We start from the raw sequence: 25,712 nt of genomic DNA on the forward strand, positions 1-25,712 counted from the left end.
GTGTGCTGCATTTATGTGATACATTTATAAAGAACAGATGCACAGACATGTATATGTAGAGATCTGTGTCCAGTTCTGGGCTCTTCAGTACAAGAAAGATGAGGAGCTACTGAAGAGGGTCCAGCAGAGGGCCACAAGGATGATCAGGGGTCTGGAGCATCTCTCTTATGAGGAGAGACTGTGGGAGCTGAGCCTGTTTAGTCTAGAGCAGACTGAGAGGGGATCTCATTAATGCATATAAATATCTCAAAGGCGGGTGCCAGGAAGATGGTGCCAGACTCTTTTCAGTGGTGCCCAGTGACAGTACGAGGAGCAATGGCCATAAACTAAAACACAAGAAGTTTCACCTCAACATGAGGAAGAACTTCTTTACATTGAGGGTGTCAGAGCACTGGAACAGGCTGCCCAGGGGGCTTGTGGAGTCTCCCTCTCTGGAGACATTCAAAATGCACCTGGATGTATTCCTGTGTAACCTGCTTTAGGTGGCCCTGCCTTGACAGGGGGGTTGGACTAGGTGATCTCCAGAGGTCCCTTCCAGCCCTAAAGATTCTGTGATATACAGTGTGTATGTAGGCATGCATGTATATACACACAGAATAATATTCACCCCATTGACCTATATGTGTCTAAAATGGGAGACTGGTCACACTTGTCGATCAACTTGTATAATTGCTAGAGAAAGACCAACACCTTCAGGGGGTGCTTAGTCTACCTCATCATGGATGTCTAGCTCTGAACGGGGTGAATCATTGATTGTGTCTCCCCGTAGCCTGTTGAAGCAGTTCAGATGCATAGCTTTTAAATTACTAAAGTTCAGTGGGGTTAATCCCAGCTCTGCACACAAATACCCAAATTCAGCTGACAGTACTGCATGGTTATGACTCCCTGACTTTTCATATGAAATATCCTGTTCTCAATTGTTTATTGCTTTCATTAACGTTAATCATGATTAGTGCCAGATGTTTGGGAATGGTCATGAGTCCAGCAAGGGGGAAGGTGCAACTAAAATAGGTCATTTCTCAGAACAGAGAAATAAACTGTTTCACCTATGTGAAAACACTTTCCTGTTCTGTTGAGAGCCTCAAGTAACTCTAAGCTTGAACTCAAAGCACTTGAAGTGTGGAGGTTGGATGGCAAACACTGACAGTCAGAGAGGTGGATGAAGAGGGCATGGTGGTGACTCAGACTGGAAAAGAAGTGGGGAGATACAGGAATAAGTAAAGAGCGGAGGGGAGGAGGAAAGAGGATGCAGAGTTTTGGAAATAAGTGGGACACAGAAGGGCTTTCCAATGGAAGGACCATAAGGCAATGAAAAGCATGGCTCTACTCCAGGTGCTGAGATGGTTGTTGCAAGTAATTAACTCTCATTACTGCAGCTGGTCTAAATGCATTGGGATGCTGAAATGTAGAATAAAAAAAGAAAGATAAAGTTTGAAAGTTTTCCACTTCAACTCTTTCATTCTTGACCAGGACTATTACTCCATCTTCAGTCAACACTAGCTTAGTTGTACAATGGATAGAAACGTCTGTGTATCTGTCTTGACAGGTTCAAGAATTAAAACTTGAAAGAGAGGCAGGACTAAGAGACCAAGAGGGAGGTAATTATGTTTTTGAAGTATGGTCTCTCAAATTCTGAACATTAATAAAAGTGACCAATATTTCCTGGCGCTGATGTGACTTGCTCATCTAATTTTTATTTAGGTGATGTGCATTTGGGTACTCCAGCCTCACTATAGAAAATCCCATAAGCTTCTAATTAAAGCCACCTCCAGTCGGGACAGCACGAAGGCACGTCACAAATCCAGGGGTTCATGACAATGGGGCTTCACATCTTAAGGACTTCTATGCACAAAGATGCTTCCCTCAATTAGGACCAACGCACACAAAGATGCAAGTCTGCAAATGCTGGCCCGAGTCTTCCCGCAGGGCTGTGTAAGGGCGGTACAGTGGTTTTGTGAACCAGCAACCTGAGAGGTCTTTCTTGAACACAGGACAGTATATACTGGGCAAACACACACCAGAGGTGTGTCTGAGAAATCAAAAGCTTAATAAATAAAATGCCCCTGGCAAGGGCAGGCTATGAAGCCGCTCTTTCTTTCACATTGGCAAAAACTCCTAAACAAATTCAGAAAACCAGGCCCAATGAGCCCAGAAGACCTTAAGTCACACTAAACTAATTCCAAGCCTACAGTTAAGAGGGAAATCATCCAGAGATACCAACTCCAGTGGGTAGCACACATTTACTGGCAAAACACTGTTTGGTAACTCACTCATGTTACCAGTAAGGACATCCAGACCCTGCACTTTCATGTTTACAGATGGGAAAAGTCCTGGAAATCTTCCCCTGTGTCCCCCACTCCTCTGTTTTTCATTGCAACTTCAAAGTTTCTTGCAGCCCTAAGAAAAACACTGGCCTGATTACCTCCGTGATGGCATCTCTCTCAACTGGTACAATGCAATGAAGAATCACCTAGGTGTGAAGAGTTGGGAGGCCCACACTGTAGGGTCCAGAGAGCTCATGGCCCTGATACAGAACATTCTGCAGACCTCCCCTTACTGCTAAATATCACCACAAACTCTCTGCTTGTCACTGCTCTTGTGCCCGGTGCAGGAAGCAACATCACAAACAGCAGAAGTCAGACCTGCTTCTCAGCCATGCAAATCACCACACTGTCAGAGACAGCCTGCAAAAACAAAACAGCAAATGGTCGAGCATTTGCCATGCTCATTTGCTGGGACCCATCTGTGCTTTGTCTTTGCAGGGCAGGTGAAATGGATGTAGAACCCTCATCTGACAAAAAAATCACTACAAACTTTGCATCTGAACCTGCCTCCCTCCTCTGCTTCCTCACAGATTCCAGTGGACAAAGGTCTATTGTCTCATTTATTCACTTTATTACCCCACGTCACATTTTCTCCATCAACTTCACCCACATCATTCCAGCATAATTCTCTAAATTTTTCAAAATTCAGCATGTTGTCTGCCTACCCATTTTAGGACTAGCATGGGACATGAGCTTTGCACCCTTCTTTTATAGAAACAGGACTGAACTTGTCAAAATGATGCTCTTGCTCTCCTGTTCTGTACAATTCCCTAAGGAGTCAAAACATCCACTGGACAGAGGAAGAAATGCAGAAAACAGCTAACACTTTCAAAGACATGAGTGTGATCCCACTCTCATGCTACATGCAAAAGTAGCTGCTACAAAGTAGGAAACAGTAGAGAGTAATATTATTTTCTTAGCCAAAAAAACCCACATTAAAATCCCTCTTACACCAAGAGGGGATTCATTGCATTGAACTTCAGCTTTCCAGTAGTTAGCATCAAGCTAAGCAAGCTACCAAGATTCCCACTGTAGTTACAGCTGAAAGGAGGGAGACCCTGTGTCTGGTTCAGGCTGGTGAAGTGAGGCCACTCTGGTTCAGACTCACCACCTAATTTTCTGTTCCCAATTCACAGCTTGCTGTCATTCCTGGTTAACTGCATATTGGGATGGAAAGATTACAGTAAGGTTACAAAGGCCATGTTCCCAGAAACTCTCTAAGTGGTGACTTTCAGTGAAGGTAGCAAGAAAGCATTTCTGAATTTTAAGCCTCTGCTAAGCCCCAGAGATGAAATCCTGTCCCTGCTGAAGGTCAGTAACAGATCTACCACTGACTTTACAGCACCAAGAAGCTCTCCTTCTACAAGCTGTTTCTCTAAATTCATTGTACCTTTGAAGTCCACTGCCTGATTTTCATAATTATCCTATGCCAGGTTTGGAACAGCAATAGCATAGGACAATCATTCTTTGAATAAATGCAAATTGGATGAACCATAAACCTTCAAAAGAAGAACTTACTCTAATAAAATGTGCAGACTTCGAATGGTTGGGAGAGGAATGAGTTGCACCTCTCAGGTCTCTCTGTTTATTATTTACACAGATTGCCAATTGTGTGCTGTGGGATTTAAGAATGGGAACATCCTGTGCCAGACAGTGGTGTTACCAACTACCATCTTCATTTATTCTCTGTAATTAGAAGGAAGCTGTAGCAGAAGATGAAGAAATCAGCCCATACCTGGATCTGATGACAGGCAGAGGACATCATAGCTACTTCTATACTGTTATTGAAGCTTGCCTACCATCTACAATGGACGCAGTTAATGTCTGGGCATGGGGTTGGAGTCAAATGCAGGGAACGGAAAAAAAAACTTAGCATTACTTTACTGCCCAGCACTAGCCGAGCACTCACCTACCTGCAGCCTAGGCTGTTCAGACACAACCATGTTCATACATGCTACAGCAAGATACATCCCAGGGGGATGGATGAATTAGCCAGGGCCTTTTTTCCTTAAAGACCTGATACCCCACGCAGAAAGACACAATGGAGGATGTAGCCCTCTTGGACGCACTCATACATAAGATGCAATGCCTGGTCAAACTTTGCAGTGACTACAAGCCTCAATCTCCAATGCCATCCAGATTTAAACATCCCTGGCAGTGTTCAAGGCCATGCTGGATAGGGCCTTGAGCAAGCTGGTCTAGTGTGAGGCATCCCTGCCCATGGCAGGGGGTTGGAACTAGATGATCTTAAGGTCTTTTCCAACCCTAACCATTCTATGATTCTATGATCTTCTACTGTGAAGTACAGAGGCAAACTAAAGACAAATTACAGTAAACTGTACATGAAATAAAAAGACACTACAAGAAACTTATGAGACAGAATTCACTGGAATACGTGATAATATTCTGGAGAAGTTCCTATAGGTTTGTCGTACTTGTTGCTGGGCACCACTGTGGCTACTGCTGAGGACAGGAAACGCTGTGCTGGGGGAAACAGGGCTAACCCAACACGGCTGGGCCTATGTTCAGAAAAGTAGTGCCTATTAATAAATAGGTTAAGTAAACAGCTTGGCTTTGGGGAAGCATCCAGCCATCTCTCTGAGCTGGGCAGCAGCATCAGATCTGCCTCGAATCATCTGAAGCACAGTGAAACCATTCTATGATTCTATGAACTGAGCCAGACTTCTCCAGAAGAGAAAAGAGGAAGTGAGGAGGAGGGTGGCAATCACAGTGCCACGGTGTCAACAAATGTGCCAGTGCCGACGCCACAACGTACCCCTTGGCGGTGACCGGTGGGGCGCCAGCAGGCCCAGCCGGGTCAGGTCGGGTCTGTCTGAAGCGCAGACAATGGGGTCCCACAGAAGGAGCTGCCCCTGGCACAAGTCACTGCGTTCTCCACCACGCATCTGCTGGGTGAACCCTGACATCAGCCCTCACTGCTCGCGTCGCCGGCAGTTCCTGTCTGAAGGAGGGCAGTCGGGGATGCAGTGAGACCCCACGTATTTGAGAGAGAGATGCTGGGCCGCCAGCAGGAAGACAGTGCGTTAATTGTCACACAAGAAAGCCTGATCTCATGAGATAAGACTTTAATCACAGCTTCCTTGCCTGGGGGGTGCAGATGCCATGGGTTTCACCCCCGCCTTCCCTGCTGCCCCAGCATGCCTCAGGCACTTCAGCGATCTGCTCCCAATTTGGGGTGAGCAAATGTCTGACTGGAGAAGTTCTTGGGAATGTATTTTTTTCCCCTCCACCTGCTCCTCTGGCTTTCTAAAAACGGAAAGAAAACCCCATGGGAAATAAGAGAGGAAGTCTGGGGTTTAAATTATGTGCTGACGCACTCAATGCCTCTACAGAAAATGGGTATCTGTCTTGCTTAGAAATTACTTTTAATCTACTGTCAGAGGATTAATTATTATCAAATAATAAACTCCAAACTAGAAAGGAAAGATTAGGTGACTTAACCTTCTTCTCAGCACGGCTGTGCTTCTCAGTCCTGCAATAAACTTTCATGCTTTCACTCACCAGGAGAACCACTCCTGGAAGCCACCAGTCCACCCCAGGACTGAACCAGCCAGCATTGTCCCTCATGTGGCACTGGAGGACACACAGGCAGGGAACAGAAGAAAACATCTTAGTTGTGCCTCTCTGCCTGCTCAACTCCTGCATTAAGGCTGATGTAGAAATAATTTCGGGCAGATGAGGCTTACAGCCTTACTGACTAAATGAGGCATAAAGTTTGCAGGAGAAGATGTTGCGAGGACTCTGGGAGCAAACAGTGGCCTGTTTTCACCTGCCCTCTTAGTTTTGGTGGTGTTTGGGAAAGACCATCCTCCCAGATGATGGACTCGACACAGATGAAGCTCTCAGCAGTATCCACCAGGGAAAGCCCAGCATTCATGGTGGTTGTGAGCTGGGCTGCCAGACGCTCCCCCAGAGCTCTTACCCTGCAGTACTCATCGATGGGCTTCAGCCTCTTCACAGCTACGTCTCGGACATGGCTCCTCCGGAACAGGATCTTGCCTGAGGAGGGAACAGATGAAAGGGGAGGGTTAGAGGAATTGCCTGCCACGTGGGATAGTGCAACAGCACCATGAAGATAGGTCAGCAGACAGGGTTTCATCCCTTGCTCCAACCACAGCTGTTGACAGTGCCAGTGGCGGAGCTCTGCAACCCTGCTGTGCTCCCAATGGAGGAGTCCTGGTATTGGAGAGGTTCACGCAGCAGCAGCTTTGTGTGACTGCGGCCCCCCATTGCTATGGGACAGACAGGACAGCACATTGGGAAGAGGTGTGAGCAGCAGATCTACTCCTGCTCTTGGAGCAAACTGCACAGAAACATGCCGCAGGGCACACAGTGGAGGGATGCGGGGCAACAGATGTAAAAGAGGCAGGCATGGTACCTCTTGTAGACGGATGCTGCTGGTCTTAAGTTTGCACAGGAGATGCAGCACATGGCCAACGACTGCCACAGGCACAGCAGCTCTGTGAAACCTTGGTGATTGCCACCAAAATCCTGCTTGTGTGAGCTGCTGAAAGGGGACCACAGTGACTCACAGAGCAGTGGGAGGCTTTTGATTTCATCCTGTAGATAATGCAAAAAGTTTTGGTTCCCTTTCAGTGATGGCATTTTCCTGGAATGGACTGACGCTATATTATGACTCCCTTCTACTTTGAGGCTGTTTTGGCACATCCATGCTCGCAGTGCAGGGAGCATCGCTGGGGTGGGATGCGGGCTCCATCTGCATCCCATGCCTGCCCACTCAGCTACCTCCCACCATGGATGCTCCTGCCCTTGCGGGCAGACAAACCACATAGCCAGCTCATGAGCAAATACAAGGCTTTTGGTGGCAGAGCCCTTATAAATCTACAGAGGGAAACCAAACAACAGAAGGAAAATAAACTCTCTTTTTTTGAAAGTAAAAAAAATAATAACCTCAGTGTCCTTACTGGGTGACATTTCTGCAAGCAGTTAAGATTAAACAAATGGCTGGGTTTTGTGTGAAACTGATTGTAACAAAGTTTATCAAAATAATCTAGAAGCTGAGTTTCCCCACACACAAGGATGTCATAGAGTTGGTATTTTTTTGGCTAGAAGGGATTATATCTTTATATCCTTTTTTGGTGGTTTTCTTCCCTTTTTCTTTTGTGCTGTATTTCTTTTAATGTACTGAGACAGGAATAAATTATATGTTCTCTTGTGGTGGAAGAAAACAGTATCTGCCAGCATTATTTAGTCCATAAAATGTCTGCGTAAGAAAACCACTGACATATATACCACTCCCAGCTCCAAACTTCTGCCAACAGGCAAATACAATACTCATCCATAGATCATAGGATAAGAAAATGGACTAGGAAATGAAATCAGAAGCAAAATCTGAATATGTGGCTTTGATTTTGTCATGATTACACAAGCTGAGAAGTTAATGAAATAGCAGCCTTTAACAGTCCAGTAGCAGATGCTCCAAACCCTTCCAGACTCTGTCCCTTTTGATTGCCTTTTCCTCCATAGCTGCTAATTTGGAAGGTGATAAAGCCTTTTGTTTCAGACAGGGGAAAGTAGTTTATCTCCATTCCCAACTCTGGCAGCAAAACAGTTTGTCCTGTGAGGTAAAGCCTTTTCCTAGTGCCATAAATTTATCTCCCTTGGTTCCCTGTGGTTATCTCTTTACAAAGCTGATGAGCCAACTCTGTAAGATGTGGTGCCACGCAGCCACAGAAAACAAGGGGAATCTTCAGTAAGTGTCTGAGATGTTCCGAGCTTGAACAATTAGGTCAAAAGCTGCTGGAGAAGGGAAGTAGCGCTCCCATCTCCTGCTCCAAAGCACTGACCCACTTTGGACACACCAAACCATTGCTGCTTTCCTGCTTCTCTGTCCGGTTAATGGGAGAACTACCTCAACTTCCAAAACATTTCTTCTTACTTCTGATAGCCTCCAGGATCACAATGCACTTGCACTGCGTATCTGCAGTAAGCCGCTTTTTGGGGGTCAAGGGGTGTGAGGGTAGCTGTAGAGAAAAGACTTTCTGGAGTACTTTCTCAATGCTCCAGAAATGCTGGTGTGGGAGATCTTGGTATTTCTTTGCAACTTTTATAAATAAACTGTAAAGAGAAAGCAGCATTTTGGAAACATTCTCACTTTCTGGCTTTCCTGTTTTCAGTTCAAGCCACGAGTCGAAAGTTGAACTGGTGACCATATAAAAACATAAAGGAACCAAAGACTTAAACACATTAAAGATCTCCTATAAATGCAATTCAGCTTTCCTAAAAATAATAATAAGGAATGTTATATTAAACACAAAGTACAAAAAAGACCCCAGGATATGATGAGTCTTATTTCAGTCCTTACATGGAGATGGAAAATATCAGGATGAACGTGCTGTTAGGATGAAGCAAAGCCCCGAAGGTGCTTCCATTTTTATCCCTTCAGAAAAAGGAAATTTTCCCTCCACTATTGGAAGCTGGAGAAGGCTCGACAAGGGCTGTGGGAAGATCTGTAGCTGCCCAGTCCATTATGGCATTCGAAACTGAGATCTGGAGAAGGTTGAGTAGTTTAGAGCACTGAGGAGTAACAGTCAACAGAGAAAAAAGCAAGAACTAAAAAAAGGACACTCTGCAAGCACAACCAGTTTTGGTGGGCAGCAAGGAGGGACCCCCTCACAAAGGCAGAGGAGTCTCATTGCCAGGGTACTGAAGCACCTCTAAGGAAGAACAACTTCCCAAATGTCCAGCTTCTCCCCTTTTCTGGGAAGACTGACTATGCTGACAGAAGCTCGACCAAAGCCATCACGACAGACCAGCAGGAACCACTGCAGATCCAGTACAAGTTACTACTGCTTTCTCCAGTTCCCCCATTTCTACTGGTCTTCCTCTGAACAGAGGGGAGGTCCCATGGGACTGAAAAAGGAAGGTAACCCAAGAGACCCAAGCTGTACACTCTTCACATTCTCCAACTGAGTGCACTGGACACAGACCCCATTAATGGAAAGCTGTCTCCTGAATTTTACTGCAGCTTTTTAAAGCCTCTTCGGGCACTACACCCCTGTTTTACAGAAGGATGAGCAGCTTTTTAACCATGCTGCAGCCCAACTAGGAAGTGAACGGGAAGTCTGTCTGGGACACAGATGGGAAGCTATAGGCTACATGGGATGATGCTGCCTCGTGCAAAATATTTCATTCACTGATGTGCCAGGCTCAGACTAGGCCAAGAGAGGTCTGGCACATGTAAGGAAGGACTCTGAGCACAGCAGCACTTGGAAGGAGAGACGTGGGAAAGACACAGGGCTCCAGCCCTGCTGCTAGTGCAGGATCACAGTATTTATTTTTATCCTTTTTTCTTTAAAGAAAATATTATTCCTAGGAAATTAATGTGGATAAGAGGCAAAGTATCAGGTTTAGCATTGTAGGGGACATCTTAAATCATCCCTTCATCTCTCTGTGTATATATATATATATAGATGTAGTCTTTAATTCTGCGACCACACACCTCTTCTCCCACAAGACTTCAGCTCCCTCCTGTATACACAGCGGGTGCATAAAGTGGGAAGAATAAAAGCTATGCAGGAGACTGTCTATAGGGCAGATACTGATTCTGCGAGCTTAAAGGCATCCTCTGAACATCACTTTATTCCTGCATAACCTCATACTTAAGAGTAGCACAGATTTTAACAAGTGCATGGACCCCAAGAACAAACAGGTTTAAAAGCATCCCAATGCTCTGGTCCTCCCCTTAGCTTACAGGTCTGTATTGAACATATCAGAAAGGATCCATAGCCTAATGCTTTGTAATGGTCAAAGACGTGGTTCATGCAGGGAAGAAGCCCAGCTCCTGGTGGGCTTCGTGGCACTGTGGAGCACAGTCTGGAGGCAAGACATGACCAGGCAGAGAAGCACTGTAATTCCCCAAGTGGATGCCCAGCAGGAGAATCCAGTCTTTCCTCTTTAAGGGAGGTGAACATATCCTATACAGACCCTACAATCATAGCAGATGCCAGCCATCACAGCACCTACTGCCCTAGATGGGTGATTTCTAAGCTCTAAGACAGCCTCTAAAACAAATCTCTTAATTATACCTTTCACTGCCAAGGAGATGTGTTGCATATCTAGGCCTCAGGACCTTCTAGAGATGTCTTCAAGATCTTCCCACCACTGTGCCAGTGGCTCAGCCCCAAGCTGCCAGCTTTGCTGCTCTTTGGAGCCAGGCAGTGAATGGGAGCTGTGGCAGGGGCAAGAGGGAGGCACCAAAATTCCCAGTTAGCTCCTTTCCAAATCTGCCAGAGACAGATCACCTCTTGCTCTTACTCTCTGATTGCTGAGCTTGAGTCTCCTCTCAAGGGATGTCTGACTGATGGACTGGTCTAAGGACACCAGTTGTTTCATGCAAGGAGCATGTGTTGAAAGTTAGGAAGAGCCCAAACCCACTGTCAAAGGGGTGACGGACAAATGCATGCTCACATTTAGTCTTCTACTTCAAGTACAGCCACCACACTTCAGAAGGCAGTACGCAAAGCAAGCTATATGACAAATATTCAACAGCAGACAGCTTGAAGAGTAATGGGTATATTAAAAGTACTGTAATGTCTCATCTGATTTATGTTTAAAAGAGACATATGCTGCCTCTGACTACAGAAGCTCCAGCTGTGGAGGCTCTGTCAGTCAGCTGTCTCCTAGGAGCAGGGAGAGCTCCCGTTTCTGCCTCTTCATGTTGTTCTTGTTACTGTGCTCTTGGTTCACTCTTTTTACCTGAGAACCTGAGAGGTACTAGGTCTGTGTATATATTGCCAAGAAATGTGTTCAACCCAAGATCGACTTCTCAGATACTGAGTCTGCTTATGAGAGGAGGTCAGACTCTTTTTGCAGTTACACTGGGGTTGCGTGGGTAAAAAAGAGTAAAGAATTTAGTCCTCGTGCAGTTACAGGTTCTCCTTTTGGGTTATGCAGCTTCCTCCAGTGTAACTAACACCATTTTGCTCCGCAAGTATTTTTGTGAAGGCTTCTCCTCCTTACACATAGCTGTTACTATTTTTATACACTGAAGAAGCACAGATGTGCAATCAGACATGACACAAATTCCCCTCAATGCATTTAAGTGGTGACATTCACCTCAGAGTGCTGCCCAAAACTATCAGGTACCTGTCACACAACAGCTCCCAAATGGAGCATTTAAATACGCACTGCCGACCTTGCAATGTAAAATAGATGATTTACAGCACAACATTATGGGTTAGCAGAGCAATTTGATGTTTCTCATGGAAGTGCATGTGATTGTCAACGAGATGGCAATCTGACAGTGGCCAAGAAAGAGGTGTGTTCCTTACAAAATAATGTCTTACTGGGGATCCCAGTTTCCATGGATTGTTTTCATCCATGATTTCCTGGAGTCAGAAAGCCAGTGCCAGGGTCCTAACACTGATGGCATTTGCTCCTAACAAAGAAAGGGGAGGGAAATGATTCATAGTGTTTCCACTGGTGGGAGGGGGGAGGACTTTTTTAATAAGTAAAAACTTGTGACAGAGTCAGAACTGTTGGCTGAACTTGCCTGCCAAAGGGCCTCAGTTGATTAAGGCCTTTGATAATCAGCAGGAATTACTATGGAAGGTGACAAGAGGTGATGGAGACAGATTGGGGCAGCCAGGAAAGCCAACACAAGCAATAACAACATTGCCTTGAGATATGGGGGATAGCGGGGAGGGTGTCCTTCTTGGATCCTGTTTTTAATGTGCATAAGTTGCAACGTTAAAGAAAATCAGCAAGAAACAATAAAGCATAGGAAGTAACAGAGCTTGTATAGAAGAATATCACCAGGAAGAGAAATTCTCCTCCATTAGAACTGATAAGGAGAATGTGCCTTTATGTGAATAATTACAAGGGGAAACCAAAGACAGACAAGAGGCGAGGCTGGATTCCCTACCAGGAAAGAGCTCCTACCTCTGAACCTGGCTGTTTTGCCAGGAGTCTGTAGGAGTGGCTACTATCCTCCAGGGACAACTGCATCAGCTCTAGGACAGCTTTGCTAGTATAGACTTTGGGAATTCAAGCAGCAGGCACAGCTGGAAGAAGGAGAAAATCCATGAGCACTGATGCTGAAATTCAGGAGTGACAGATGGGGACCATGAGGTGCAAATCTCAAGCTAACAGCTCTGTTACTGTTTGTACAGTGTTTTGCATAAGCCAAGAGCTACTTGATGTTGCTCTATGTCCTGCTGCTATCACGCAAACAACCCATTGCTCCTTTAATCTCCTCTTCAGCTGCCCCAGCTGCAAATCTCCCACCCCTCCAAAACAAGGCAGGAATCATGGTATAGGCAAATTATGCAGTGTTTGGTCTGGGAAGGGTAGGCAAAAATGCTACAAAACTATCCTTACAATTTTCTTACTGTGGTGTGGCTCTCTGTGCATTGGCCTGTATGCACCAGCAAACCTGAAGAGATGCATCAACCTGCTTAAACCAACTTTACCACCAGAACGCAGCACAGTAAAGTACCTACCACACACAAGAGGATCTCAGTGTGAGCACAACTCCCTGGATCCCTTAAAACTGAACTTCCTTGTCTGTGAGTGGTTGCAAAATGTTGGGACTGTTGATTCAGTGAGTAAAGTCTTCAACGTCGGCAGTGAAACTGGTGCCTCCTTGAACCAGAGACCTCAGCTTCCCCAAGGTGGAAAATGAACTCATTTGTAATTACTGGTTCCAAGTGCTACATTAGTGTGCAAACAGCCAACTGCTTTTAATTGCAGAAAGCAGTCAGTTTGTCCAAGGGAAGAGGAAGAATGGTATTTATACCTGCAGCCAGTAACACCGGCAACTGGCACACCCTCACCTGGAGGAACCAATCTGATGATAATTCTGAGTCCCACAGAGATGAGGAGCCAAAAAGGGGTCATGTTTTCAAAACATCTGAGAAACACTGCCTTATGAGACAGCAAGGCTTCCTCACACAGAGGGTGCAGGAGTGTCCCCCTCTTTGCTACACTGGGAGCAAAAGGCACAGAAAGACAGGAAAGCCCATGCAGATCCAAGACATCACCGTTGCCTATGTATACTTCTCCCCTAAGGTAAGAGTGAGCACACTTACACATTCACTGCACCCTGCATTTTGTTGACCACCCTCCAAAAAGATCCATTTCCAGAATGCCAGGACCAAGTCATCTAACATACAGAAACATCAGAGCTTAAACAACAATCGAACTATCTAGACTCTATAACAAACTGTTCAGATACACCAACCACTATGTCTCACTGCTGAAACACTTGGTTTTCCTCCTGTATCAGCTGACGCCAGTTTTGTTGTCACCTTTGTAGTTAGTGGCTCCTGACCTCTGGTTTTGAAATCACTAGTGGTCCATAAAACAGTCTGCAGAGCTATGTTCAAGAGTAACTTTAATTTCCTGGCCAGTGTGGGAAGGATGTGGAACACTCATTGGATGTGGATCCAATGAGTCTGGGAACCAGCAGCTCCTGTCTGTATGGCATATTTGCTGGTGAACATGCTTGGTATCATCTGAGCTACTCCAGCTCCTGATCACAAAGTGGGAAAAGGCAAGAGCCTCTCAAATGCCTCTGTGCCACTTTAGCCATGAAATTGCTCTTCCCGAAGAGCAAGACCATGTTTGTGTAGCTACACTAACTGAACTCTTCCTCTGCTCTTTACAAAAACACATCAAGTACCACCTTGCTCGCTTGGGGTCTGTTGAAATCAATAGGAGTCTTTCTACTGACACTCAGTGGTAAGGACCCTCAGGAAAGGACCATATGGTCCCACCTCAATCTTTGAAAGCAGGAGCCTAAACAAATTGAGCCTATTAAAACATTTGCACTGTTTTGCACATAAGTTCTTGTGAGACTTGTCAGTAATGCATCCACTGCTGTGACACTGAGCCTGAGACGCAACCTCACAGACACTGGGCCAAGCACCAGCCTCGCCAACAGGCAGCCTTTGAGCTACAACCACTGCGGTCGAAAACCTTGCAGCAAGGTCACTGGAAGGTGATGGATTTGCACCACACCCTTGCCAAACTACACTGGAAAAGCACAGTAAGGTCCTAGCCACATCCTTTGGCCGGCCTGGTAATAACACTGCTTGGAACACTCCACCCTTAAGCTGGTTGAGAACTGGAGCTGTGAAAAAAATAATATTTGCGCTCACACCATGTAGATCAAAGTTATTATTACTAGGAGGAAGGCCATGCAATAACGTGGTGCTATGGCATATACTCTTGCAGGACCATTGCAGGTAGAAATTGAAGGGTAGGGATGCAAATTTGGCTTCATGAGGTCACAAAATGAACACACACTAATGAAAGCAATAAAGCCAGTCTAAAGATCACTCTTGCTAATCACATGAGGAATGAAAATACATCTACCTTGGCAACTGGGGCCAGAAAATCTTTCTGTTCAAACATTTATTCTAATAAAAAACAAATCCTCAATTTCTGCCACAAATGAGGCAAAACTCTCTCCTGTGGAAGACCTTGATTAGGTCTGCCAGGTACACAGGTCCCACATTACAGGAGGTGAAATTCAGCAGTGAGATTGGCAGGGACAGTGCTCCTCAGAGCAGTTGTGGTGTTTGGAAGGCACCAATTAACACAAAAATTAAACAAACAAACAGCATGGTGGCAAACATAACTGGGTGTCTGTGCTTGTCGGAGGCTGGAACTCACCAGCTAGGGTTTCAGAGAGCAGCATTCAGAAATTAAATCCCCTGTGCTTTGCAAAACAGAGCACTGTTCTCTTTTTCCAAATGGAAGTGCTCTCCTGGCGTCCTCCAGGCAAAACTTCTCACTAGTTTTAAGCTGAATTGTCAGTAGGTGATAGGCACAGAAGCAAGCTGTCGAAAAACCACCAGATTGAAGCTGGCCAGCCTCTGAGTCAGGAAGCTCCTCTGCAGGCCAAGACACCATCTCAACCCCATCTCAAACCACAGGCATAATTCTCTGGTTCCAGACACGTTGGTTTAGTAGATCTTACCTTTTTGTATCATTAAGACAATCTCTGGTAGGGATTTTCTCTCTGCCTGCTCTGATCCCTGATAAAGCTACTGTTGATCTCAAAGCACATGAGCATGTGCTTTAAGACAGGGATGACTGATTTCTGTGTGTTACCAGAGAAGACAGATGGACACTTTTATTTCCACCACATTAGGTGCAGTCATGTTTGCACCTCCCAGCACTGACTCCACAATCAGACCTGGACCCCTTCCCTTGCCTCCTCTGAGCTTGCGGTGCAATAACCCAGTTGGGACGTGTGATCTGGCCACATGTATTGGGTCTGGCTGAGATGGAGTTAATTTTCCCCATAGCAACCCTCATAGTGCTGTGCTTTGTATTGGTAGCCAGAAAGGTGGTGGTAACACACCAGTGTTTTGGCTTCTGCTGAGCAGTGCTCTACAGCATCAACTCTCCAACATTTTCCACTCATCAGCAGGCTATGGGTGGGCAAGGTCTTGGGGGGAGGGGGGGCACAGCTGAGACAGCTGACCCAAACGGACCAAAGGATATTCCATACCATACAACATCTGCTCAGCAATAAAAGCTAAGAGAAAGGAGGAGGAAGGGGGGCATTTGTTATTTATGACATTTGTCTTCCAGAGCAATAGCTACACGAACTGAAGCCCTGCTTCGCAAGAAGTGGCCAGGCATCTCCTGCTGATAGGAAGTAGTTCCTTTGTTTCCATGTGCAACCCTTGCTTTTATTAAACTGCCTTTACCTTGACCCACAAGGTTTTTTTCATCTTATTTTCTCCCTCCCTGTCCTGCTGAGGAGGGGAGTGATAGAGCAGCTTGGTGGATACCAGGCATCCAGCCAAGCTCAACCCACCACATCACCTGAGAAACAGCCTCTGGGTCAGGTCTGTGGCCAGGCCACCCAGCAGCACCTCTTCATTAACTCTTGACCATGAAGCCACCCCTACTGCCCCTTCCGAGCTGATGGATGCATGGCTAACCCACTCCTTTGGACATGGTGATCCATGTGGGCACAAGTAGCCTGCACCAACACAGGCCAGTGTCCAGTCACTCAGCCTCCCAGGGACAGCAAAGCTCACTCACATTGCTCCACCTTGACTGCACAACTACGAGCACTCCCACCAGCAGTTATCATGGCTCAGCTGATGCACAGAAGCAGGGAAATGACTTTATAATTACTTATCAGATAACCAGCCTCCTTCACACCCGGCTCCTCTATGTGTGAGCACTTCAGCCATTTCCAGCTCAGGCCACTTAATCCAAACTACACTCACATGCGATTTGGCACGAGCAGTGCCTGCTGATGCCAGAAGACAGCTGAGGACAATCTCCTTGAAAAATGTCTCTTGGTTACTCTGTGTGCGCGTGAACGCAGCATTAAGGGTACAAGAGCATCCCAAAGGACAGAGCTGCCCTGGAGCTCAGGGTGGAGGGTGCTGAGCATCCCCAGCTTTCCAGGTTCACCTTCTCTTGGGTTCAGAAAGGTGCCAATGTCTGATCAAAGAAAGAAACAACACTGTCAGATGTCAGCAGCTTCACCCACTGCAAAATAAAAAGCCTCTTTCAGGGATTAATGCTCTAAGCAATTACTCACCCCATGAAAGGAAAAGTGCCTTTAGCCAAGGTGACAGCAGAATCCTAGGACTATGCGCGCTTTCGTTTCCCTTTTACAGTTAATATGGCCTTTTCATTTCCCAGGGAGAAGAAAAAAAAATGTGAAGTGGAAACTAATGTTTTGTTATTTTTTGTTTTTAATAAGGATGGCTGGGCCAGCAGCATAAAACATGAAAATAACCCCAACTTTATTGCTAAATTAAAGAAAAAACAGTAACATGAATAGGCACAGAAATCTGAATTACGAATGTGAGCTGATAATTACCCTTTCGGGCCCTGATTAATTGCATTTGAAGCCACGGAGACACTGAGCCGCCAAACAGGACTGGCTGCTAACAAAATCCACCCCACCAAACAAACTGGTCTTTCTCTCCCTGTGCCACCACACAGGAATGGCAGCTCCCCAAAAGCTGTTTGCCTTTGTGTCCTGGTGTGCAGTGCTATGAAGGGCTGGCCAGAGGTACAAAGTCCCACTATTGGGTACCTCAGATAACCCCTCTGAGGTGGTCCAGCCTGCAGACTTGTGGTCTCCAAGTAGAAGGTCAAGAATGGACAGATGCCATCTCCTCCACTTCTAGATGGAGGATCACCATCTATGTGTTTAGCTGCTCCAATTCAAGAATGCAACTTCACTGGTAGTTATAACACTAAAAAAGGGTCAGAAGATTTAGTCCACTTTGTTGCAGCAATGTAAGAGTGTCACCTTTGGTTAGGTCAAAGATCTGTGTAGTCCAGCTCCCTTGTCTACAAGTGTAGCCAGTAAAAGGTAGGCAAGAAATTCAAGAACAGGACATGTGTAATGGATCCTTTTCCTATACACACTCCCCATTCCTGCACATCAGTGGTTAGACTTTTCCAGAACTAGAAAATAGCTTTTAGCAACCAGTGCTGGCTCCATCCTACAGGAACTGCTCTAGAAACTTCATTTTCGAGCCCACTGTGGATCCTATAGAGTCCTCTGGAAATTAGTGTCATAATTTAATCACACAAGATGTGATGACATACTTCCTTTTGTTCACTTTAAGCTCACCTCCCAAATTTCACAGCCTGCACCTGTTTTTTGCATTCTGAGAAATAGAATAATAATGTCCTTCTCACTCAAATTCACTGAGCTTCACAAACTTCTCCTCTTATCCCAATCATCACCTTTGTTCCAGACTGAAGACTTTTAGTCTATTTATTCCCTTCATAGAGAGGCCAATTCACCTCTGTAACCCCCTCTGCCATCCTCCTCCACAACTTACTTTATTACATACCCTTTCTGAGAGGCAACAACCAGACCTGCACACTGTATTCGTGATGTGGGGAAATGATAGTTTTTCACAGGCGAAGCTTTGGGTTTTGTTCCCCATTCTTTGCCTAATTCTTTCTAACACCACCTTTGGCTTTCTGACTGCTGCTTACTGTTGAGTTTCACGGTAACATCCTTAGAACTACTGAAATCTCCTTCCTAGATTGCAGTGGTCTTTTCCTCCCACCCCCCAGCAATGCTTTGTGCTTTCTAACACAAAACTGCCTTTTTACCATCAGCATCATGACATCCTTCTCCAACTTTTTGCAGTCAGCTCCAAATTTGAGTATCCTAAGTCAATTTTGTGATCAGCTAAGTTAATTGTATCACTCACACTCTCCTTTGCAGATCCTGGGTTGAACAGCACAGCTTCTAGAACAGATCCTTCAAGAATCCTTGCTGGTAGAACCACATTTCTTTTTTGATACTAAGTTTTCAAGTCCTCATCCCCAGAGGATTCATCATTTGGGCTCATTTGCACCTATTGGCTTTCAATCCCCTATTTTAAAAATGTTCCTGTAACACATTTAATTGTCAGAAACCAAGGATTATTGTTAATGTCCACAAATGCCAAAGCATCTATCCTTAAATGAAGGCTCCAATCTGGTTGAAAATAAGCTTACAGCCTATGTCAGTCATACATCAAATACCAAGAAAGGCTGTCAATATAATTATCTTCTTATTGCTATTTCGGGAGGCACAGTAGGTTTTGATGGAGCTTGTAGTAATAGGATCTCTCATGCCATAATTTACGAGCATGTCTGTCTTGAACAATTTTCCACATGGGAAATTAATCACATTCTGCCTAATGGGAGGAAAAATATCCCTTTGCAGTTTGAATTGGATTTGCCATGGTCAATTGGATGTGGGATTCTTCTTTATCCCTACTCATAATCTGAGGTGTAGTGTTGCCTGCCAAAATTCACTGTGTTAGACTCCAAAGATGGAGATATTTCACTGACGGGTGATACTTTTATGCAATGCCCACAATGGAATAAGTCAAAAATGTCAGCATAGCACAGCCACAAAATTGGATTGTGGCATATGTCAGCTATTGTAGATTATTGCAGACACTGTCATCCAGTAAATTTCAATTGCAGCTTCTATATAGTCCAAGCGTACTTTGGTGTTACTTCTATGAAAAAGAAATACTCAGGCCAGATTTAGGAAGCAGGCCACACATGTCTCCCCACCAGAGGACCTACACAGATCACCCAGAGCTAAGCCAGATTAAAAAAGCTGATCTGGCTTTGCTCATGACTGCATTTGGCAGCGCAGCTCAAGCCACCATTTCAAGGACCCACATTCTGATTTAAGGTATGAAACAAGTTCCTGGGTCACACAACTACCTAAAACATCCATAGGCCTCCCTCTGATGTGTACCTGTATTTTGGTGGTACAACAAGAGTGAATTTACCTAAGGCAATGTTTGCATACTTGAAATCACACCACCAGCAGCTCCACTTGGTACAGGAGTGCAAGACCTCTCAGCAGAGCCACTGCCCATCTAAAGACACACCACCAGGCATGACTCCCTGGAGACGTGACAGGATGCTGAAAGTCACTATGCACTGGGGCTATGCTACAGTCATGAATGACACACAACAAGGTATCAATGACTGCACAAGGACTCACAGGTCTCGTTCAGATGTACAGTGCAGACATTTATTCCTCCGGGTAAGAGACCACAAGGAATTGAATTGAAGGCTTCCCATGTGCCAGGCTAATGATTCATCTAGAGGCTGGCTCCACGGGCACACAAGAATGAACTGTCCAGAAACTGGGGCTGGCCTTCCCTAAGGCTTTTACTGAGATAATTTGCTGAATGTCAGTTCAGATTCAGATTTTAATCCCTTCCTCTCTCCTCATCAAATATCCAGTGTGCAGAGCGAATGTCCTGGTGCTGATTCATCTCACTGCCTATCTCAGAGACACAGTTCTCAGAAAATCCCAATTTTGTTTCCAGTTCCAGTGGAAAAGGGGCAAGAAAGAGAGACTCAGAAAGGGTGAGGGAAAATAAACCAGAAAACTAACACTTCGGCTGGCACCAAAGATACAGAAGGTGTTTCCAGGTAGCAGGAAAGGAGGCCAGAAAGATCCGCGTCTCTGGGATCCCTTGACTTTGCCATTAAGAAGCAGAACACAGAGTTGCTCAATGTTTCTTTAAGGCTGAAAGACTAAAGGAAAACAGGATGGCTTAAAGTAAAAAGGAGTAATCGTATGACTGGAAACTATGAGTGCCCCTAGCCAAGCACCCAAAGGAACTGAGTAATGTTCATTAGTCAGTGACTTTATTGGTACTTGGGACATTCAACTGCTGAGCAAGATTTAGACTGAAAAGATATTCTGGGGCATGCTACTCTATTTATGTTTGGATGGAATTCAGCCTCACCCCGCATAATATTTTCCCGTGCTGATTTGAGCAGAATGAGCCCTCACTTTTTCCCTGGGCAGGGTAAGAAAAAGTGGGTCCCTTCTCAGGATCAGCACAGTGAAAATGCCACTTCCCAACCAGCGGCGTGAGGGCAGGGGGTGATGGCTGGAGAGGAGTGGTCCTTCTACGAGGAACCTGATGATATTTTCCAAAATATTTCTTTTTCCCAGAGCTTCTTTTCCCAGTGTTTGTACCAGACACTGTACAAACACAGAACAGTACCTGAGATGAATCTGCTCACAATCAAAATGCTCAGTTCTACTGTGGCTTTTGAACAAGTTAATACATAGCAGAAAGGTGCTGAGCACTTGAATTAACACTGGGAACCTGTGCAAAACAAAATCCAGGTCATACCTCGAAACTGCCCGACTGAAAGAAATACACAGTGTTAAAGGCTGCCTGTGCAGCAGCTTGGTGATGCTGCACTTGCCACAGCAACGTTGGGTAAGATTCGGCCACTGGGAAAGTCCTGCGTATGAAGGGATGGGGAGAGGGGAGAAGCAGGACCAGTGGAGCCCAGCAGAGAAATTTCTCAGGCATCCAACAGCCCGCACCATGCAGCAGAGCTTTCCACCACACTCCTTTGCAACATGCACAAGAGAGTATTACCTACTGTGTTACATAAAACTATGTTGTTGCAAATGGATTTGAAAGACTGGGCTTTTCCTTATAGACAGAGGAGGAAATAAAAAGTATTTCTTGCAACTGCTACAATGATTGCTCTGTGACATGAGACCTTCTGAATGCAATATTCATACGTGTACACTTCAAAGAGCACATTCAACTGAGGGACTGGTGTTGTGCTGTCAAGAATTATGTTTGTGCCACTTACAAATCAGAAGGGTGTTGTCCAGAAATCATGGGGTTTGGATTAAAAACCTGGAGTAGTTTAGGAAAATACCAGATCTTGAGAAGTTTCTACTACTGGGTAGACTAAGATTCTTCTTTTTGAGGTCGAGATTTTATAGCCACAAACTACCGACCCTTCATGTCCAATTAATCTTCATCCTAATATTTTCACAGTATGGCTCCAAATAACCAAATCACATAAATACAGCACTGGAAGGAAGCCCAGCAGACCACCAAATCCATTACTCTGATTCATGGCACAATCACCTTCTCCTATGGCACTACTGAAGAAGTCTGTTTAACCTGTAGTTATAGACCTTCAAAGATGGAGACTCCTCAACTCCTCAGGCAGTCCAAATCCAAAATCATCTCTCCAATGCACTACAGTGAGGAGGATGCACATTCGGTATATTTAGGACATGAATAAAAGTTTAGATCTGATTTACCACTGTGTTTTCCCCCTTTCACCTGGTCAAAGCCCACGATTTCAGTAAACCTACCTTAGCACACACTCAAGCAATGACCAGTTCCAACGATTTTGCTCTCTGACATGATGAGGAAGGGATGCAGTAAGGAGAAGACCAACAGGGGGCAAAGGACCATGAGCAATGTGCCTGGTAACTTAAAGACCTTATCCAGAGGGTAGGGGAATTAAAAGGACTTTTTCCATTCACTAATGCTGTGTCAAGCCTTAGCTTACACACACATCTTCATCATTTCCTAAGTATGCACTTTCCAATCTTCTTATTTTCCCTTCTCTGAAAGAGGAGCCATCTGAATCTCAAGCCGATCATTAAATCATTCTGAGTCAATACGCAAATCTTGCTTCAAGTACCTTCTTTTTCATGTTATTTACCCAGGACAAGTACCAGATGAGTCGTTTTCGCAGGTGTTTCTTTTGTAGTTCAGCAGATGGTGGGTTTGGGAGAGGGGCTGTTTGTTTGTTTGTTGGTTTTAATTTTTCTTTGGATGACACTTTTCCACGTTATTTATTTTAATTCACATTTTATTAATTTTTGTTCATGTGCCAAGAGGGCAAGCCAGATGCATTTCAGATAGTTTAATTAAATAACTATGACTTGATAAAGAGGGCATAAGGGAAGGGCAAAAGAGGACAAATAGGAAATAACCTTTTTGAAAATACTCACAAAACAAAGAACTTACTTCTGATGTTTCTGAAGGCATGCAGATCATTTTGGTTTTAATAACAAACAGATCAATCCCCTGCAGTCAACTCTCTAGATAGCTCAGCTGCCTGAGAGTGATTCAGGAGGGCCACTTCTGAGTCAGCTCAACAAGTCAGGTTGCTTTAGATCATCTCATAACCCCTAGGAAATGTGCATTAGTAACAAACCACAGAACAAATCCAGAGCCCCTGAGAACCTCAGGCATCGCAAACAGTGAAAAGAAAAATTCTTTCTTATCCCTGTGTAGGCACTGCAATAGGGAAACACTGCAGAAAGGGAAGCACACATTTCTAAATGAAGCCATTAATGAGAGCAGAGTCTGGCCCTGGGACTAGCACAGGTCAGAACGAAACTGAGAGATATCGGAGCCGATTTCTCATTGCTGCCAGTGAGAACCCAGCCTGGCTACGCCACAGGATTACAAACACATGCAGCATCAGTGAGGCTCTGGGGGACCGACTCAGGCTATAGATGACTAAAGAAAAGAGAGGAGTGTGGAGGGGACAGTGCCTTCATCATGTGCTGGCATTGAGATGGACCCAAAGGACTTCAGAATGGGGCACAAACACCCATGCTCGCTATTCCACAGCACCACAAAGACCTATATGCGGCTCATGGGGCTGAGGAAGCCAAGAGAAATTGTGTCCTTGTGCTGGAAACAAGCTACGTGCAAGAAGGACAGAAGGAAGAGACAGCAGTTAATGAGACTGAAGAGGATTATCCCCTCTCCCCAAGGACACATGGGTAAATACAGGTTTTCCTGCAAGTGTAGTGATGCTCTTGACACTCAGGCTAATAGCTTTCCTTCCATTGTGTTAAAATAGCTAACCAATTTGAAACAGAAGTCAAATTTCCAAACACACAACAAACACACACCAGGAACACACCAGCACTTCAGAAGACAGGAGCCGGGGTCAGATGACACTTGGGCTCTTCTGAAAATTTCCTGCTGGAGCTTTTCACGCTGTAAAACTATCCTGAAATAATTTGAACACTCCAGGCGGAAAAGCCAGCTGCTTCCCTGGGTCAGCTTGAGACCTGCTCTTGAGATCCTTCACATTTTTGGGAAGAAGGCTTTCACTGCTTTCCCCAAGATCCAGAAAAAGTCCAGTCTGTGATCCCCATATGCAAATGGCAAGTTCCTACACCCTGTCTGCACCAGCTTCTTGTTTGCATGAGGCTGTTTTATGAGTCCAAGAGCATTGCTTTGAAGTAGGACAAAATGGGAGAGACTGTAAATTGCCTGGGAAGAGCAGTACTTAGCTCTCCCTGATTGCTCTCAACCCTACACCCAACGCTCTTTCACTCTTTCAGCGTGGTGCTAACATCAAGAGAAACTATGCCTTGGGCAGCCTGATCTAAACCAGACTCTTGTGAAAAACAGCTGGGTACTGCCAGGAGGAGGGATCAGGCTTCCCACCACCTCCCCTCCTTCACACTGTACTGCAAAAGCCACAGATCACCCCATGCTGCCCCACCAACTGTCTCAGCCCTTTGATGCCGAAATGCATATTCCCTCCTTGCACCCAGCACCCTCCTGTCCTCTGAGGATGACATCCTCTCTTAGTTATGCTATTGCACACGGCAGCAGCCAAGAGACATTTTATCCTTTGCAAAGAAATCACTTCACCATAATATAGTAATTTTTACTCCCCTGTAATTAAAAAGCTTAAGCTGCAACTCACACTTCCAACCATTTGCTCAGAAGGGAGGAAAACTAACAAAAACACTCACAGCCATCACTAGCACTGCCCCTGTGAAAGGCCTAATTCCCTATATTGCTTTAATTACAAGTGGATGAATAGCAGTCTCCTGGCCTAGAAACCTTTAAGAGAAATAAAGTCAATCTATAGGCTTATGAAAACAAAACAGGAGGAGGGAAACAAACACAAAATTCCTGCCAGTTTTAAGGCTTACCAGAGGATTATAACATCTGGACTCTCTTTTCAAGGGGAGGTGAATCGGGGGATGCACAGTATGGGAAGGAGACAACCACCTTGCAGAGTGAGCATCGTGCGTGGGGAGCTGACGATGGGAGAAGAGGAGCAGAAAGCCACAGAGAGATACAACACCCTTTCCCGCACATTTTTGTCTTCATGGCTGCCTGGAGGAACACTCCTCTCTGCTGACACCACGGAACAAAGGATCTGGTTTAATTACGAAAACCAAAGTGGGGCTCAGTGGAAAAAATTCTAACAGATGATGAGTATAGCTGACCTCCAGTGAAACAGAGAACAACTTGTAAGGAATAATCTAATCCATAAGAGCAAAGAATTTATCATCACTTACAGCAAGAGACCACCCTGCTCCAGAGGACATCTGCAAACAGATGTGAGCATGGAGGCTATAAGCACAGCAATAAAGGCACCAATTGGGCATAGGTAATTACAGAAGGACTTTAGTGCTGCAGTATTTGAGTGCTATACAACGTTTATGGATTTATCCTTTTAATGTCACAGGGGGATATGGCAATTCTAGTTTGTCTCTCTTTTTCCACAATAAAAGAAGTGCAGAAAGTCTGGGGGTGGATTTGGACCCTATATATTCCATCTGAGTCCCCAGAGCTTCTGTTTCCGACTTGTAAAGCACCTCTGGCAGTGGGGAAACTAGTCTTGGATGAATCTTGGGCTCAATTAATGACTAAACATGGGCTTAACTGCTGATACTCAAGATGGCACACTATGGGTGGGGGGACAGAGAGAAATTGAAACTGAGCTCCCTTAGTGGGCTCCAGCCCCCCATCAGCCCCCCTCACTTGCTCCCATGTGCTCAGGGTAAGCCCACACGTAGTGCTGGGTGCAGGATGTCATCTCTGGGGCTTCACAGGAGCAGCATTGACACATGCCCAGCTTGAACATGCAGAATGAACCAAACTCAGTTGTTTTTCCACTTGGGCCAGAGAAAATTAGAACCTTGTGAAAGTCGCTTTGTCTTAGAAAGAAAGCAAATTTACTTTGCTTAGCTTTATTACATCTTAGCCTTCTTATCAGTTTGACTTCATTCTTAAGTCATTTTAAACCCTAGTGTCATATAATCTGTCAGCTACAGTG

General features: G+C 45.1%; 1 protein-coding gene across 3 annotated transcripts in view; it reads right to left on the minus strand.

Annotated features, from left to right (window-relative positions):
- SH3PXD2A (SH3 and PX domains 2A) overlaps positions 1 to 25,712 on the minus strand; it is a 265,696-nt gene that overhangs the window by 152,705 nt on the left and 87,279 nt on the right. For all 3 annotated transcript variants that reach the window (XM_030487968.1, XM_030487967.1, XM_030487966.1), the window contains exon 4: positions 6,268 to 6,344. In XM_030487968.1, the coding sequence (XP_030343828.1) occupies positions 6,268 to 6,344 (77 nt within the window). The remainder of the gene's footprint in view (positions 1 to 6,267; positions 6,345 to 25,712) is intronic.

The sequence above is a fragment of the Strigops habroptila genome, chromosome 5, assembly GCF_004027225.2.
Source record: "Strigops habroptila isolate Jane chromosome 5, bStrHab1.2.pri, whole genome shotgun sequence".
NCBI classification, from domain to species: Eukaryota; Metazoa; Chordata; class Aves; order Psittaciformes; family Psittacidae; genus Strigops; species Strigops habroptila.